The 14,833-nt window shown below is 35.5% G+C and overlaps 1 protein-coding gene across 1 annotated transcript in view; it reads left to right on the top strand.

The window, feature by feature from the left end:
* Positions 1-14,833, top strand: part of LOC149776332 (uncharacterized) — an 86,730-nt gene that overhangs the window by 67,098 nt on the left and 4,799 nt on the right. Inside the window, exons 7-13 of the mRNA XM_089942843.1 lie at positions 3,651-3,715; positions 4,395-4,485; positions 6,135-6,233; positions 7,634-7,776; positions 11,278-11,889; positions 13,201-13,261; positions 14,145-14,278. Of these exons, the coding sequence (XP_089798969.1) occupies positions 3,651-3,715; positions 4,395-4,485; positions 6,135-6,233; positions 7,634-7,776; positions 11,278-11,889; positions 13,201-13,261; positions 14,145-14,278 (1,205 nt within the window). The remainder of the gene's footprint in view (positions 1-3,650; positions 3,716-4,394; positions 4,486-6,134; positions 6,234-7,633; positions 7,777-11,277; positions 11,890-13,200; positions 13,262-14,144; positions 14,279-14,833) is intronic.

Consider the following 14,833-nt stretch of genomic DNA (forward strand, 5'->3'; position numbering starts at 1 on the left):
TCGTGGTAGTGGAGGAACGGATGAGGCTCTGGAGGCGGTTCCATGGTACAGGTTGGTGGTGCTTCTGACTCCAGGGTATGTGCGGTCTAAATGCCGTCTCGCATAATTTTGAATAAAACTCTGTACTGTTTTTAGAGAGTTGGTTAGATTTAGAGTAAGAACCTAGGTTGACAGCGATGGTTATGGATGTTGCCACCTTGTGTGGCGGGCCATACTGGTCTTGGGCTTTCGAGACCACTTTAGCTGGCATGTGTGTTTGGGGTCTTAATGATCTATTCCAAAGGTGGTTTTAAGTTGCGGCCTTGTGCCGCTGGTCCTGATGGTCTTTGGAGTTTGACCACCTTATTTGCCTTATTTTGGGGTCTTATTTTCTGGATCAAGTTTACTTGCAGCCTTGTGCCGCTGGGCCTGATAGTCTTTGGGCTTTAGACTACCTTATATGTGCTAATTTGGGGTCCTTGTATGTAATGTAGACGGCCCTGATGGCCTGGGTTCGAGACCACCTTATACGTTCTAATTTGGGGTATTGTAGGTAGATCTATGTATTTATAAGGCTTTCACCTAGGTTGTGGGTGGGTTTCAGAGGTGTTAGTTCTTCAGTACAGTTTTGGGTTGTTGTTAGCGTAGGATGTTGTTATAGAGTGTTATGATTGGGATTGAAGGTGAGAGAGAGGTAAGCGAAGAAATCTTTTTTTTTCTTCTCAATACTTTGTGTTATATCTAGTTATTTTAATTACATTTTTAGGTCTTATGTACAAGTTTGTCGAGTCTTATTTTTTTAAAGGATTTGTGGTCTTGATATATTTATTTTTCAGGCTATGTATAGTTGTTCCCTGATAGTTGTCTTTGCCGAGCTTTCGGGTCTCAGGTAGACGTCCAAAGACACCTAATCTGAATGGTCCCTATTTAATTAGCCTGGTTCCCTATCTTGTGTTATAGCAAAAAAAATAGAGGAGAATACTTTGTTTTGTATCTAGTTATTTTAATTGCATTTTTAGGTTTTATATGCAAGTTTGTCGAGCCCTATTTTTTTAGTTTTATGGTCTTTATTTTTATTTTCCAGATAGTTGTCTTTGCCGAGCTTTCGGGTCTCTGATAGACGTCCAAAGACACCTAATCTGGGTGGTCCCTATTTAAGTAACCTGATTCCTTGGCTTATTGATTATTAGTATAATGATTGTTTTACAGCTATTTAGTTTTTTTATATAGTCCTGTTTTTTTGTAAGTACAATATTATATTTCTGTAGGTATTGTCTAGGTTTGGGTTTGAATTGTTTATGATTTCTGGGTATGTGACTGGGGATCCGATTTTATTTTGTTCTATATGGAAAAACTCAGTTTGATCTCTTGTTTTATTTGGAAATTTATAATCTTACTGGCAGACATGTATATTAGGGAAACGGTAATCTCACCCATCCGTTACTTCATTTACCGTTTGCAATCGTTTATAAATCAAGTCCAGCTGAAAACATCATGGACCGGATTTGCTGTCACATAATGCGCTGACAGATCAGGGTCTATATTGTTGTTTAGCTGATTACTCATAAGAATCTACACAGACCTAGATCTGTCGGTGCATTATGCGAACGCACACCTGGATCTGTTCTGTTTGCAGTTGGACTCAACTTCGAAACGAGTATAGGCGGTTGCTATACAAGGTGATAAACAATGGCCCTTCATCTCTTTCCATATATACTCTTAAATTATTGAAAAGCAATTTTGCTCTTTTTATTACTGAAAAAGAATTTTACTGTTTTTATCACTGAAAAACAGCTTGAGCTGGCTTAAGTGTGCAAATAGGGACAGAAGCAGACCTACCTTATCTCTTAGCTGGCTTAAGTGTGCAAATAAGGACAGAAGCAGATCTACCGTATCTCTTAGTTGGCTTAAGTGTGCAAATAGGGACAGAAGCAGACCTACCGTATTTCTTAGTTGGCTTAAGTGTGCAAATAGGGACAGAAGCAAACCTATCGTATTTCTTAGCTGGCTTATGTGTGCAAATAGGGACAGAAGCAGATCTACCGTATTTCTTAGTTGGCTTAAGTGTGCAAATAGGGACAGAAGCAAACCTATCGTATTTCTTAGCTGGCTTATGTGTGCAAATAGGGACAGAAGCAGATCTACCGTATCTCTTTAAGAGAGGCTTAGTGTGGCTAATAGAAACAGAAGTAGTCCGATAAATCATCCCCCTCACCCTCCAGTCTGTGTTGATACTGATAGATGATATGTATGGATGATGTCACCTGCTATTTTAATGTGCAATTTTGCTCCATGCAGTTTTTTCCTTAACACATCTGTGTACAGGTTAGACACTTACGGGCATTTGGTAACAGTCGTATCTAGCACAAAATTCAAAAAAGTCACAAGACAAATGGTTGTGTTATTCCGCTTGTATTTACAATTCGCCAAATATAGGATTTGATTAGAACTTGTATGTACATATTGCCAAAGGAACCCTTTTGCCTACGGTAGCTCAACAAACGCGATAAATACCTGTAAGTGTATAAAATATACACCGACGTGTACAGACAAAAGTGGCTGCAAATTGTTGCAGGTTATAATGAGCAGGCGACGTCAGCCCATAATCCGACCGTCAGTATTATTATAGGTGTGAGACTGATTTTACGGCTATGGGTAGAAACAGACCAACCGTATCGCACTTTACGAGAGGCTTTAAAACCTTCTAGTTTTTCTCATGCAGAGTTGAGGTTAGACCTGTCTTTCAAACAATCAGGCATTTCGTTGAAAAATTCAGACACCTATTTCAGAGCTCTGTTTAATGACCTAATGAGCGAGAAAGTAACATTAGTTATTCCTCCTTTAAAACCCCAACTCCATTTTTAGGTCCGCTGAACTAACATTTACCCATCATTATCATGACTAACTTAGTCGTTAAATAAATCAAGCACTGTAATTTTAATAGAAGACATTTATTTTCATAGAGGACCTCGATGATAAACATTCATAAACCCATCTAAAATGTTCTTTCTCTCAATCCTTCATATAAATGGACTTTTGGGACTTTAAAGAAAATGCACGAAAACCGTAGGGGTCAGATATTTCATTGTACGTTTACTTCCAAATTAAACAATTTCCGTGAACACAACTACAGTCGACAGCTAAGTAGCAATATCGATTTATGTCATATTATTGTATGCGAAAATGGTCAAAACTGCCCATACCGTTGCAATACGGATATTATGGTGTACGAAAAGTGTCAAAACTACCGGTGCCGTTGCAATAAGTATATTATAGTTTTTGATATCTTGCCAAGTATATACTGTGGAGAAAAATTAAACCAATCTTTATGCAAAGACGTTTTGCAGCATATTTTGAGCAAATGAAATAATTGGAACCATCCGTGGCATATTTAGCTATCTTTTTCTTGGGCGATTTTTAATATATTTTTTTATTGGATTGAAGAATGAAAATATACGACTAATGTATCAGATAACATGTGGAGTACGAGTTCTGCACTATATCAACTGAATTATCAATTACACCCACCACCACTATGTAGGACATAGTATGGTTGTTTCCCCGTATTCTCATCGCCAAGAAAACCTTGATATGCACAACTTGAAAGTGTAATTGCACCACCACGCCATGTTTGTAAAAATTCTTTTTGTTTCTTCTTTTACCTATTTCAGTCGGGCCGTTCAAGTTTCAAACTGTCCTATATAAAAACGGGTCTATTGCTTTCATCTACCAAAAGGTATGTCGCTTTTCTATTTGAATATCAAATTAGGCTTGTGTCTTGTTTATTCATTTACATACGTATGTAAAAAGACCACAATCAATTTGTATCTACTCCCTCTGTCCTTCTGTCTGTCTGTCTCTCTGTCTGGACCGCTCCGGTAGCCTAGCGATTAGAGTATCCGCCTCGGATACGGGAGGTCGTGGGTTCGATCCCCGGCCGAGCCATACTAAAGACTAACAAACATGGTACTAACAGCTGCCTCGCTTGGTGCTCAGGATTAAGAGGTTAGTGTTATGACTGGTGTCAGGAGAACATGACTGGGTGGGACATCATGCTACAAGTCTGCGACATTATGCCCTAGTGCTTGACATCTCTATAAACTGCCACACTACAGACAACGTAGCGACTGAAACATTGTTAAAGCTACGTTAAAAATCTCTCTGTCTGTCTCTGTCTGTCTCTCTGCCTGCCTGCGTGTGTGTGTGTGTGTGTGTGTGTGTGTGTGTGTGTGTGTGTGTGTGACTCGAGAAAAAGTTTATTTAAATAGTCGGATCTTTGAATCATCACATTTTGTCCTGGTAATATAATAGTTTTATCAAAATTTTCCTGATTTCAGATCTGTTTTAAATTTGTTTATCGCCGAGTCAAAGTTTCAATTCTGAGCTGTTTGTTTTGTGTGTGTTTTTCGTTCTAGGTACCTGTTGCGATTTCAAGCATATCGACTGCAAATCACCCAGTGAAGATTGGATTGACCGATGCATTTTATATCGACACAAAAAATGCGCGTTAGTATGACTTTAACTGCAATTGAAGAATCGCCAAAGCCGAGAAAACCACGCCTATAAATCACAATACTTAAAGTTTGGAGGGATATTATTATTTTATAAAAAAGCAAACAAATGAAAAACTAATATATCAATATATGTAAATTTTATGGATACGTGGGCAATATTCGAGAATCAGTCCTGCGATGTAGCCGAAATTACGTAATGGCTTCCCTAGTCTGTGATAAAATTGGTCCATGATTGATAGATATGTTAACGTTCGAATTTCAGGAAGGTGGAGTCTGTGATTCGTCCTTTGAGCACACTGAGCATGGCAAGAAAAATGTCTTTGTGTATCACTAATAAGGAGTCTTCAAATTCCATTTTCCATATGCTTTCTACTTGCTGTCAATCAGTTGATATTAAGTTTAAATCCCCAGCTGAAGTGTAAATTATTACATAGTTATATCTAGAATACTTCATTTCGGATGGTTACAAACTTAGATTTCGTAAAGAGGTAAAACTTTTAAACCAAAAATCACGATTTCATAGAAGAAACCATGCTAACGTATAGGCGTGTTCTTCTCTGCTCTGGATACTCGTCAATTTGCATTCTGAAAGAAATCAGCTGGTTCTGAAAATTTGCAGAGAAAAATGAAAATAAACTTCAACTTTTAATAATTTATATGGGCAAGACAATCTAGATGATGTTCATGAAAGAAAGGCCATCAATAGTATTGAAAATCCTATGCGAATCAGCTGATATAATTTTTAAGATGTCATGTGATTGGTTAATATGGTGAATTTTGTAAGTACATACGCACGTACGTACGCATACACGCACGCACATACACATACACACACACGCACGCACGCAAACACGCACGCACGCACGCACGCACACACACACACACACATACATACATACAGACATACATACAACTTAGGCAGGGGGCCCCAAGTGGCCGAGTGGTCTAAAGCGCTCTCCGTTACGGATCACTGCCGTCTCACCTCTGTCTGCGTGGGTTCGAGTCTCGGATTCGGCTAATGTGGGTATGTGAGAAAGCTTGCCAGTAGCTTCTCGTGGGTCGGTGGTTCTTTCCGGGGTTTTCCCGGGTTCTTCCTCCGCCATTAATACTGGCCGCTATGTATAACCTATCGTGTGCTGAAAAATGGCGTTAAACCCTACAACAACAACAACAACAACTTAGGCAAACATACTTTTGACACAAGATTATTATTTCCCCAATCTGTGCACAACAAAAGAAAATGTTTTGCATCCCCATAATTTGTAAAAGAAATTCATATTCGTAAATTTAATGTTATTTGTTATTTGTTTGTCGCTGTTTCTCTACTTTTGTCCACAAGGAGAGTACACGATATAGCATTTTAGAAGTTGTTGTGCAATCGAGTTAAACAATTGTTTTTAATGAAACACAGTCACTAGTTAGAATGTCATTAAATGACGTGAGTCCATTTTTAAACTTTTGGACTGGTTTTCTGTCTCAGAATGCTTTGCTTTTGAACACAGCTTCTAAGGAAGGAGTCTTTTTACACAAGTACGACATGGATAGATAATATTTATGTTCAGATATTTTTTTATACAGGATTCCCTTATAGGATCTTAAATTATTTCCAGTAGACCAATGTAGAATCCTTACATTTTCCAGGTGGTCAGATTATACGGACAATATACAATTACCATGCCATCAAAGTCAACTTTACAAATGTCAAGCCAAAGACTGTTATTATCTTCCACCCACTGACAAGTAAGTATGATAAGTCTTTTATATATATATATATATATATATATATATATATATATATATATATATATATATATATATATATATATGGGAATCTTATGCATTCCAAAATGCCACCTTCTGGATCAAATGTAAATTACTTTTGTTTTATCTTAATATTTGCTTACCATTGTAGAAAGTATTTGACTAATAAATATTCTTTGTCTAGAAGTTTTATATCCATCTGTTCGTTTAAATTTATTAAAGAACGGTTAATGACATGAAGAGAAGTTTGCTGGTATGAATTTCAGGTAGCATAGAGGGTTTGTAGGCGGAGATAACTATGAAGAAGAATGGGTGTGTGAAACGTTAGTCCGCGGAAATTGATATTCAAAAATCCTAATTCCAAACATTTGTTAATGTATGAAAATTGTGGACCATTAGCAAATTTCAAATATTAAAATTCAGCATTAATGTTATATATTTTATTTTTGGGTCAAGCCCCCCCCCCCCGTGAAATGTAATGTTAAAAAATATCCATTGGTTAAACAGTATTTGTCTCTTTGACGCGGACAAACGAGAGAGAGAGAGAGAGAGAGAGAGAGAGAATGTGTGTGTTTATGAAATAAAGTTCCGGTTTTTGTCTCAAATAGTTATCATCCTTAAATAATTTTTATAAGGAAAGGACTTTGAAGTTTCCTCCTGAACAGTTCTGCAGATGTTTATTAACTTTTAATAATGTGATATCTTCTGTTTTGTTTGCTGTCTTTTTACTGTAATTCTCTTTCTTAGTTCATTGTTCATTTGACCGATGTAAAAAGCTTGACATTCTGCGCATGGCAGTGCATGATTCACATTTTCATATTTGCATCTACTCGTGCCACATTTCGTAATCCGGGCCTCTATTACAGTTAGGTTAAAGTTAGACCTCGGAAGAATTTGTTATAAATTTTCGGGTTGTCTCCTACTGCTAATAATTTTCATTCTTTCCGAAACACTTCTCATTTTACATATTCTAATGCAAGAATGAAATGTGAGTACGCTTAAAAACGGTAACTTATTTAAAGTTAAAAAAAAAAACATGGATTGCAATTAAATTTTTTTATTTATGCATATCAATGTGCATACCGGCAATACCGTGCAACGCTAGAAAGTAGAATCTTCCTGGATATCATCCATGATTAAGAGAAAGCACTTTAAATAATAAAGGACGAATATAATTTATATTCTGTGAGAAAATCGAATATTGTAGGTCGATAATCTCCATTGACTTTAACATATTAAAATAATACAAAAAATTCAATGACAGCCAAAGTCGATTTTATGGTAGTCTCTTTGTATTGTATGGCGTTTCAATTGTAGCAGACTTATTTGATCAATATATAATTTCTTATTTGACAAATAATGAATTTTGTATTTTGCAGCGTGTAACGTGGCAAAAGATTGTTATACGTGTGTTACCCAGAAAAGTGCATTCAAGTGCCTGTGGTGTGCAAAAGTGCAGCGTTGTTCCGATTCATTTGATTGGTACAGACAGGAATGGCTTGAAAGTGGTTGCAACGTACAGGTATGGTGTCCGAGTTACAACATGCAAACGTCTTACAAAATCAAAATAAATTTTAGCTTTAGCTTTATACTCTGCGTTACTTTTTCCATATTCTTTATATTTTTTCATTCTGTTCTTTCCATTTCATGATTTTATTGCTATTAGGACAAAAAAAAGTAGGAATGACAATGTTTTAAAAAAAGAAGATGTTTTAATATTCACATATTTACTATTGCTAATGATAGCAACTGCAATGACTTGGCATGTCTTCTGGGTTTTAAATATTTGATTGCATATATTAGGAGAGCAAAATGGTTACATTCGCAGCTTCGAGGTCAGTCCTGTTCATCTTATCTCGAATATATTTCGGTGTTCCCATTCGGACCACTATTTACGAAATGAGCATTGACCGAGAATTTATGAATGATCGAGTTAGATTTAAAATTTAAAAAACAATTGTAACATCTTGGTCAGTCCATCAATCAACCCAGTGTCAGCAATAGCCAAGGTAATCGTAATATATTAATGTTTCCTTTCTGTGGAGAAATTTCAGGCGAACAAAATGTGTGATTTTTCTGTAAATTACTGCGTCGTCACCCATCAGAGGCAAATTTTAGTCTTGCAGAAATAACCAAGGTAGTTCCGAATGAAAGAGTTTCTTCCAACTTAAAATGGCCTTCCTATGACAAATGCAAAATACATAAATATTTCGAAGGAAACGTAAATTACATTTTAATAAAATTAAGAACTATAATAATTTAAAGTAATCATTGCTTGAGGTACGAGATTATTAAGGAATGAAGAAGATGAAACCCCATATAATAATAGCTCACACACAAAGTGATTGGTACATATTAAGAAATAGATGATTAGTTCTTATATTACTGAGTTTTATTTACTATGGCGTTCCTGGACAAATACATGTAATCATATCTGGATTGTAGTATAACAGCTTCGAATTATATACATATATGCATACAGATGGAAAGATATATACGCATCTCTCTCTCTCTCTCTCTCTCTCTCTCTCTCTCTATATATATATATATATATATATATATATATATATATATATATATATATATATATATATATATATATATATATATATATACGTATTGTATATTTGATTTAACTTTTATTTGATTCAATTTAATTGCTTGTTTGTTAGTTTTAACTTATTTTTATTCCAGTCCAGTGCGGCTTTTTGTAAACACTAATTATAGATACTTTGTATCTGATGCTGACCTAGTTCCTTACCGTGATTCAGATCCAGAATGAATTGACGTTCTTATGTCCCTTGTTTAGGCTCGAATAAACAGTAGCACAAGAAAGAGTGAAAACAACAAGCTTTGAAAAAAAATACAATAACTTGTTTCCCTGTAAAAATTCTGTAAAAATGAAAAAATATGAACTTACGGTTTTATAGAATCAAATCCAAACATAAATACGAACTTACGGTTTTATAGAATCAAATCCAAAAATAATCCAAGAATAAATTTTGGGTAGTCCTAATAACAAAATGTTCTATTGATTTCACGTTCGAATCCCGACGAATAATCCCAGATGGAAGACGATGACGTATGCTGCAATCTGTAGCGTTGAAGTCTACAGTTCCTTGCAGAAACAAGAATTTTCACTCAAGTTTCTGATAGCTGAATCATTTTTTTTATAAATAAAAGAAAACAGTTCTTGTTCCACAATTTTACATGAGCACACGTATTTTCCAGAAAAATAGCAGAATTAATCCTTTTAAATCCATGTAGTTTGAGTTAACTCCAAACCAAGTAACCTGAAATAACTCCAACCAGCACAACATACAACTAACAATTTAACAGCCCAGCTTCTACTCAGATTAATTCTCCAAAAAATGGGGTATATGGTCTTCTAAAACGTAAACAAAGGATCACGTGATCATCTTCTGGAAGGTTATAGAGGCATGTACTTGTTACAGATCACATTTAATCAGTGTGACCCTGACGAAAACCAATCATTTTACTCTAAGAAATAAAAAATAACACTTGTTTACATCTTAAAGACAAAGTCCCATCATGACCTCGGAAACAAGCAATCATTTTAAAGTTGCTACAAATTTTGAACCAAGGTCAGGATTTAGATCAACACCTGGTGTTTATAAACTAACAGTCAAGATCAAACTATTTTCTGAAAAAAGTATCATCTTTAGTGAATAAATTTACATTACATAATCAGGTAATGAAAAATGCTAAAAAAATTAAAATTGACAAACAATTAAATTGAAATAAATATATATTAATTCAGATATAATTAAATCAAATATATATAAAAATGTAAACAACTATTTTTTATTTTTAAAAAAAGTCTTTCTTAGAGTAAAGATTCATAAAGTTAATTCGAGGTCATACGTGGAATACGTGACAAATAACATGTATCAATTAGGGTTTCCAGTGGACTGACCCACATCGGGGCATCTGTTTTGCACTGTAGCCAGATTTAATATTGAGAAATAATTATTATTCTTGCCTCAACACTTGAGAAGTCAAAGTAATTTTTGTTGCGACCAGTTTGAGTTGAACTTTTAATTTTTCTTCAAATTTTTGGATTCTAAGAGATTATTTTTCCCTAGAAATACTTGTTCTCTAAATGAGTTCTTGGAAAAAGACAGTTATCGAAATTTAGAGAATTCAAACATTGGAATATTATTTGCTGCGATTCAACAAAGAACTACTGACACGTCATTACTACACTGTCCTTCTGCATACGCCATCGCCTTCCCTTTTGGATTTCATTGGATTTCGAACTCAGGTTCATTAGAACATTTTATTATTAGGACTTCTATTTTTTAATTCTTGGATTTACTTGGACTATTTTTGGATTCGATTCGTAACACCGTAAGTTCTTTTTCTCATTTTTACCTTGTTTTTCTAGGGAAATAAATTGTTCAATTTTACAAATATATATGCATATTCTTTAGTCAAATTATGATCGGGGGAGTGAACATCATGGAGACTCGATATATGAAATTTTCATGATATTTATTACGTGGTCCAAATCCCTTACCCTCCTGGTAATGGTCCCATCCCTATAGAGTAATTTTGGGGTCCTAATTCAAAATCAATGCACACATACGACAGATTTGTCCTACAATGACTCTACTATGAAGTTTGGTCACAAACATTTTGAGCATTTCATTGTAATTGAAACTTTTATTACGTTTGATCTTTCACGAAAACTAAGGATGGCAACCGTCTCGCAGATGTTTATCGCAGGGACAATATAAGGATAAAGTTTTGTACATTCCACCTAGCGTTTTAAAGAGGAGATATAGCAAGTAACAGATTAATGGATGTTAGCACACTATCCCCCCAAGCATTATTAAAAACAGTGTTGGTATAGTTATAGATATAATAGTGGAATCTATTATTCCACATCTGATGGAAGAAACCTTGCATTGAACATTTTTTAAGGTGTCTTTGATGTAAAATTCCTATCTTGTTCAACTGTATGTGCATTAATTAGTTATACACGTGTTCTCTTTCATAGGGGCACAATTCAACTGATCTCTGCAATGGCACAACATCTAAACCAACACCGAATGCGACAACTACTACTAGGCCGAGCACAACGGAAACACAAGGACCAAACAACAAAACATTGGACACAAAAACACAGTCGACACCCAAGCCATCCCCAACGATAACACCTGTACCTACAAATTCAACCACTGGTTTAACCATGAATGAAACCACTAACATAACTTCGCCAAGTCCAACACCACGACAATTGACTACAACAAAAATCACTCCCGAAAAAGCTACAATTAGGGATTTGTCCACTACTATGTCCACTCCCCAAACAACTACTTTGATAAATGAAACATCCCAAATGCAAAGTACAAACTCAACAATACATTCAACAAAAATTACAACGACACTAAAACCCAATACGACAACATATCAAACCACTGAAACAACGTCGCCAAGTCCAACATCACATAAATCAACTTCACTTGAAACCACTCCCCCAACAACTACATTAAAGAAGCTGACCACTAATATAACAACTCCACAAACAACTACTTTGAGACAAGAAACATCTCAGATGCTAACAACGAACACAACAACAACGACAACGACTGTGGCGCCTTGCAATAAGGTAAGGTCATCCCCACCCCTAGCGAATATAATTACGGAATACATGTTGATTCTGGTCACGTTTATAATATATGTACTCAGCTTTGCATTACGTGACCTACATCATGTGAAATACGTATACATATTTAGGCACTGTGTAAAAAACCCAAATGGTATCACCAATCATAATCAAACGTGTCACAGTCTTAATAGGTAGGTAACAATCTTCAGAAGTGTTTTTCATCGAGAAAAAGAGGATCTTACTTCCGTGCTCATTTTGTATGAAATTTACGAAACATGTCAAATAATTTTATTCTTTTGCAACCCGCGAGAAAAGGGTTGACAAAATGCGACGAATTTGTACGGACATGAGATTATATTTATTACATGAAAAAATACTAAATTTAATGTACTAAACAAACATAATAGTGTAGTAAAATGTCTTTTAAATACAGGTGGATGCCAAGTTTTGTTACGCCTTTCATTTGTATACCGTTATGACGTCATTTGTGGCGTTTGAGATGTTGTTGTATGTGTTGCATTTATACAAAATTATGCTTAACGCAAATTAAACAGCAGTCGCAAAATAAAGATGACACAGGTTTTGCACTCGTGGAGCATCCATTAAAATATTCTTGAAAGGTTTGTGTGTTGTGTGCTTGTCGAAAGGGAAACATATATAGAGAGAAAAATGAACTGCGGCAAAATGTATGCTCGACCAAGTAGAAGATAGATAGATAGAGAGAGAGAGAGAGAGAGAGAGAGAGAGAGAGAGAGAGATGAGAGTTAGATAGATAGATAATTAAAATAGATAGATAGATAGATAGATATACGAACACCACTAGCAGGTTCATCCCTACAAGACTCGTGAAGATGTGAGTAGATACAGATGCCAATCACAATAATTACTCACAGTAAAAAGTACATGTATTGAGATTCACTTCATCCTTTATGTTTATTGCGCAGTAAACAAAGCAACAAGCAGTAATTTTGTTCCTTATAAAACATGGAGAAAAAAGAAGAGAAGCGAGAGAAAGTAGTTGTGTATATGATAAAGTTACCTATTTAAAAAAGATGCGGGAAATAGAACAAATAAGAAATCCAAGAGAAAGCTGTATAAAAAAATGGATAGGGTTGCATATATTTTTTAAAGGAATAAAACGAAACATTCTTACTAACTTATACACACAAAATATAATTGAAAATAACTGTGAAGCAGAATTCAGCAGGCACTATTGTGTTAATCTCTTTGTATTTTTGTTAACTTGTACCCAATTACTTCTTGGACCTAATTTTGCTATTCACCTAAACCTGAATATATTTGTCATTTCAGACTAAGGACGGTACATGTGCTCATGGATCACAACCAAGTACTCAAAACCAAGTCTCACTAGGTATTTGTACTCTTAAAATAACTGACCCAAACCTGATAGAAAATTATCGTTATGCAAGCGTTGATTTTCATAAAGATATTTTGAAATAGTAATCAAATGAAATGCTCGTTGCTCTCTTTTCATTCTAGGTAGAACATGAAAAATAAGAACTTGTGTATTTTTGTTTTTAACCATCGGTACCAGTGTATTTTCTCGTGCACATGCGGAAAAATTATGTGCCTTTCTACTAAACAGATAGGATTTTGTTTATGTTTTATCTCCTAGCAACAATAACATTTAAAACAAAGTGAATAACCAATATCGACGCTAACTATGCGTGTATCACTCGAGGAAATAAATGTCACGATGTTCCTAAGAAATGATAGAGATATTTTCTTTTTCCACGAATTACGCGCGCTTGCATGTGTGTGATTTGGATTTTTAACGTAGCTTTAACAAATTTTCAGTAATATCACTGCGATGGCTGCAGTGTGGACGTTTATAGTGATGTCTAAAACTGGGGCATCATGTCCCACCCAGTCACATTATCCTTACACCATACCGATCAGTCATAACACTAACCTCTTAACGCTGAGTGTCATTTTATATACGTATCTGGTATGAATCGGCCGGGGTTCGAACCCGCAACCTCCCACATTCAAGGCTGACGCTCTGACCACTTAGGCCACTGGAGCAACCTCCACAAATTACGTATGTTCACTGTAGTTTCCTATTTTGATGCCAAGAAGACGAAACAAAACGCGATAAAGCGAGCACCGAAAACTGCTTTCCGAATGGTGGGATTGCGTCATTAAATGTATAAATGAGGATACATGGATAAATAAAATCGAAAATGTATTGATTTTTTCACGTAATATGAGTTTCATTCGTATCACGTTTTTAGCTTCAGGTTCAAGTAACGCCCCAATGATTGCGATGATCATCGTTTTGGTTCTTATAGTCTTGGGAACCCTGACTGGCTTCCTTGTCTATGCATACAGAAACCCGACGTCTGCACCGGGGCAGTGGTTAATAAAGGTAAATAATCTTTTTTTAAACCAGTCAAAATAATACCGCTAAACTGACGATGACATTTAAGATAGCGATGATAATGATGACAGTAAGTACATAAAGAATATTGCATTTATTTATTTATTTTGTTTATTTATTTATTACGTGAATACTTTTGGACTAATCGCAGTGTCACAGGTCAAGCCAAATCGAAATATGGATAGGGAACCAGTCTAGAAAGAAAGTTGTTATTGATCTTAACCTCTGCCCTTTCGACCTATTAATGCCCTCCGATAAACCCGTTTCAAACAGTTTTGAGATGTGACCCTACTGACACAAATAGGAAAAGTAGTCACTTAAAAAACAAAACAGGTATAATAAAATGTATAAACTTCGTGTCGCGCCCATGGTCAAATGAAAGGTGCATAGGATGTGACCTGTAATGTGTAACACCGATACCGAGTAAATTAGAGCTTTAGGCGAAACAGACCAATCTTCGAAGCCGGGTGTCGTAGATTCAGAAGTGTACTTGTCACTGAGTTCCAAGATCAGCAGTAACAACAGCAATCCATTCATAATTTT

Source organism: Sinohyriopsis cumingii, chromosome 18 (genome assembly GCF_028554795.1).
Source record: "Sinohyriopsis cumingii isolate HCF-2022 chromosome 18, ASM2855479v2, whole genome shotgun sequence".
NCBI classification, from domain to species: domain Eukaryota; kingdom Metazoa; phylum Mollusca; class Bivalvia; order Unionida; family Unionidae; genus Sinohyriopsis; species Sinohyriopsis cumingii.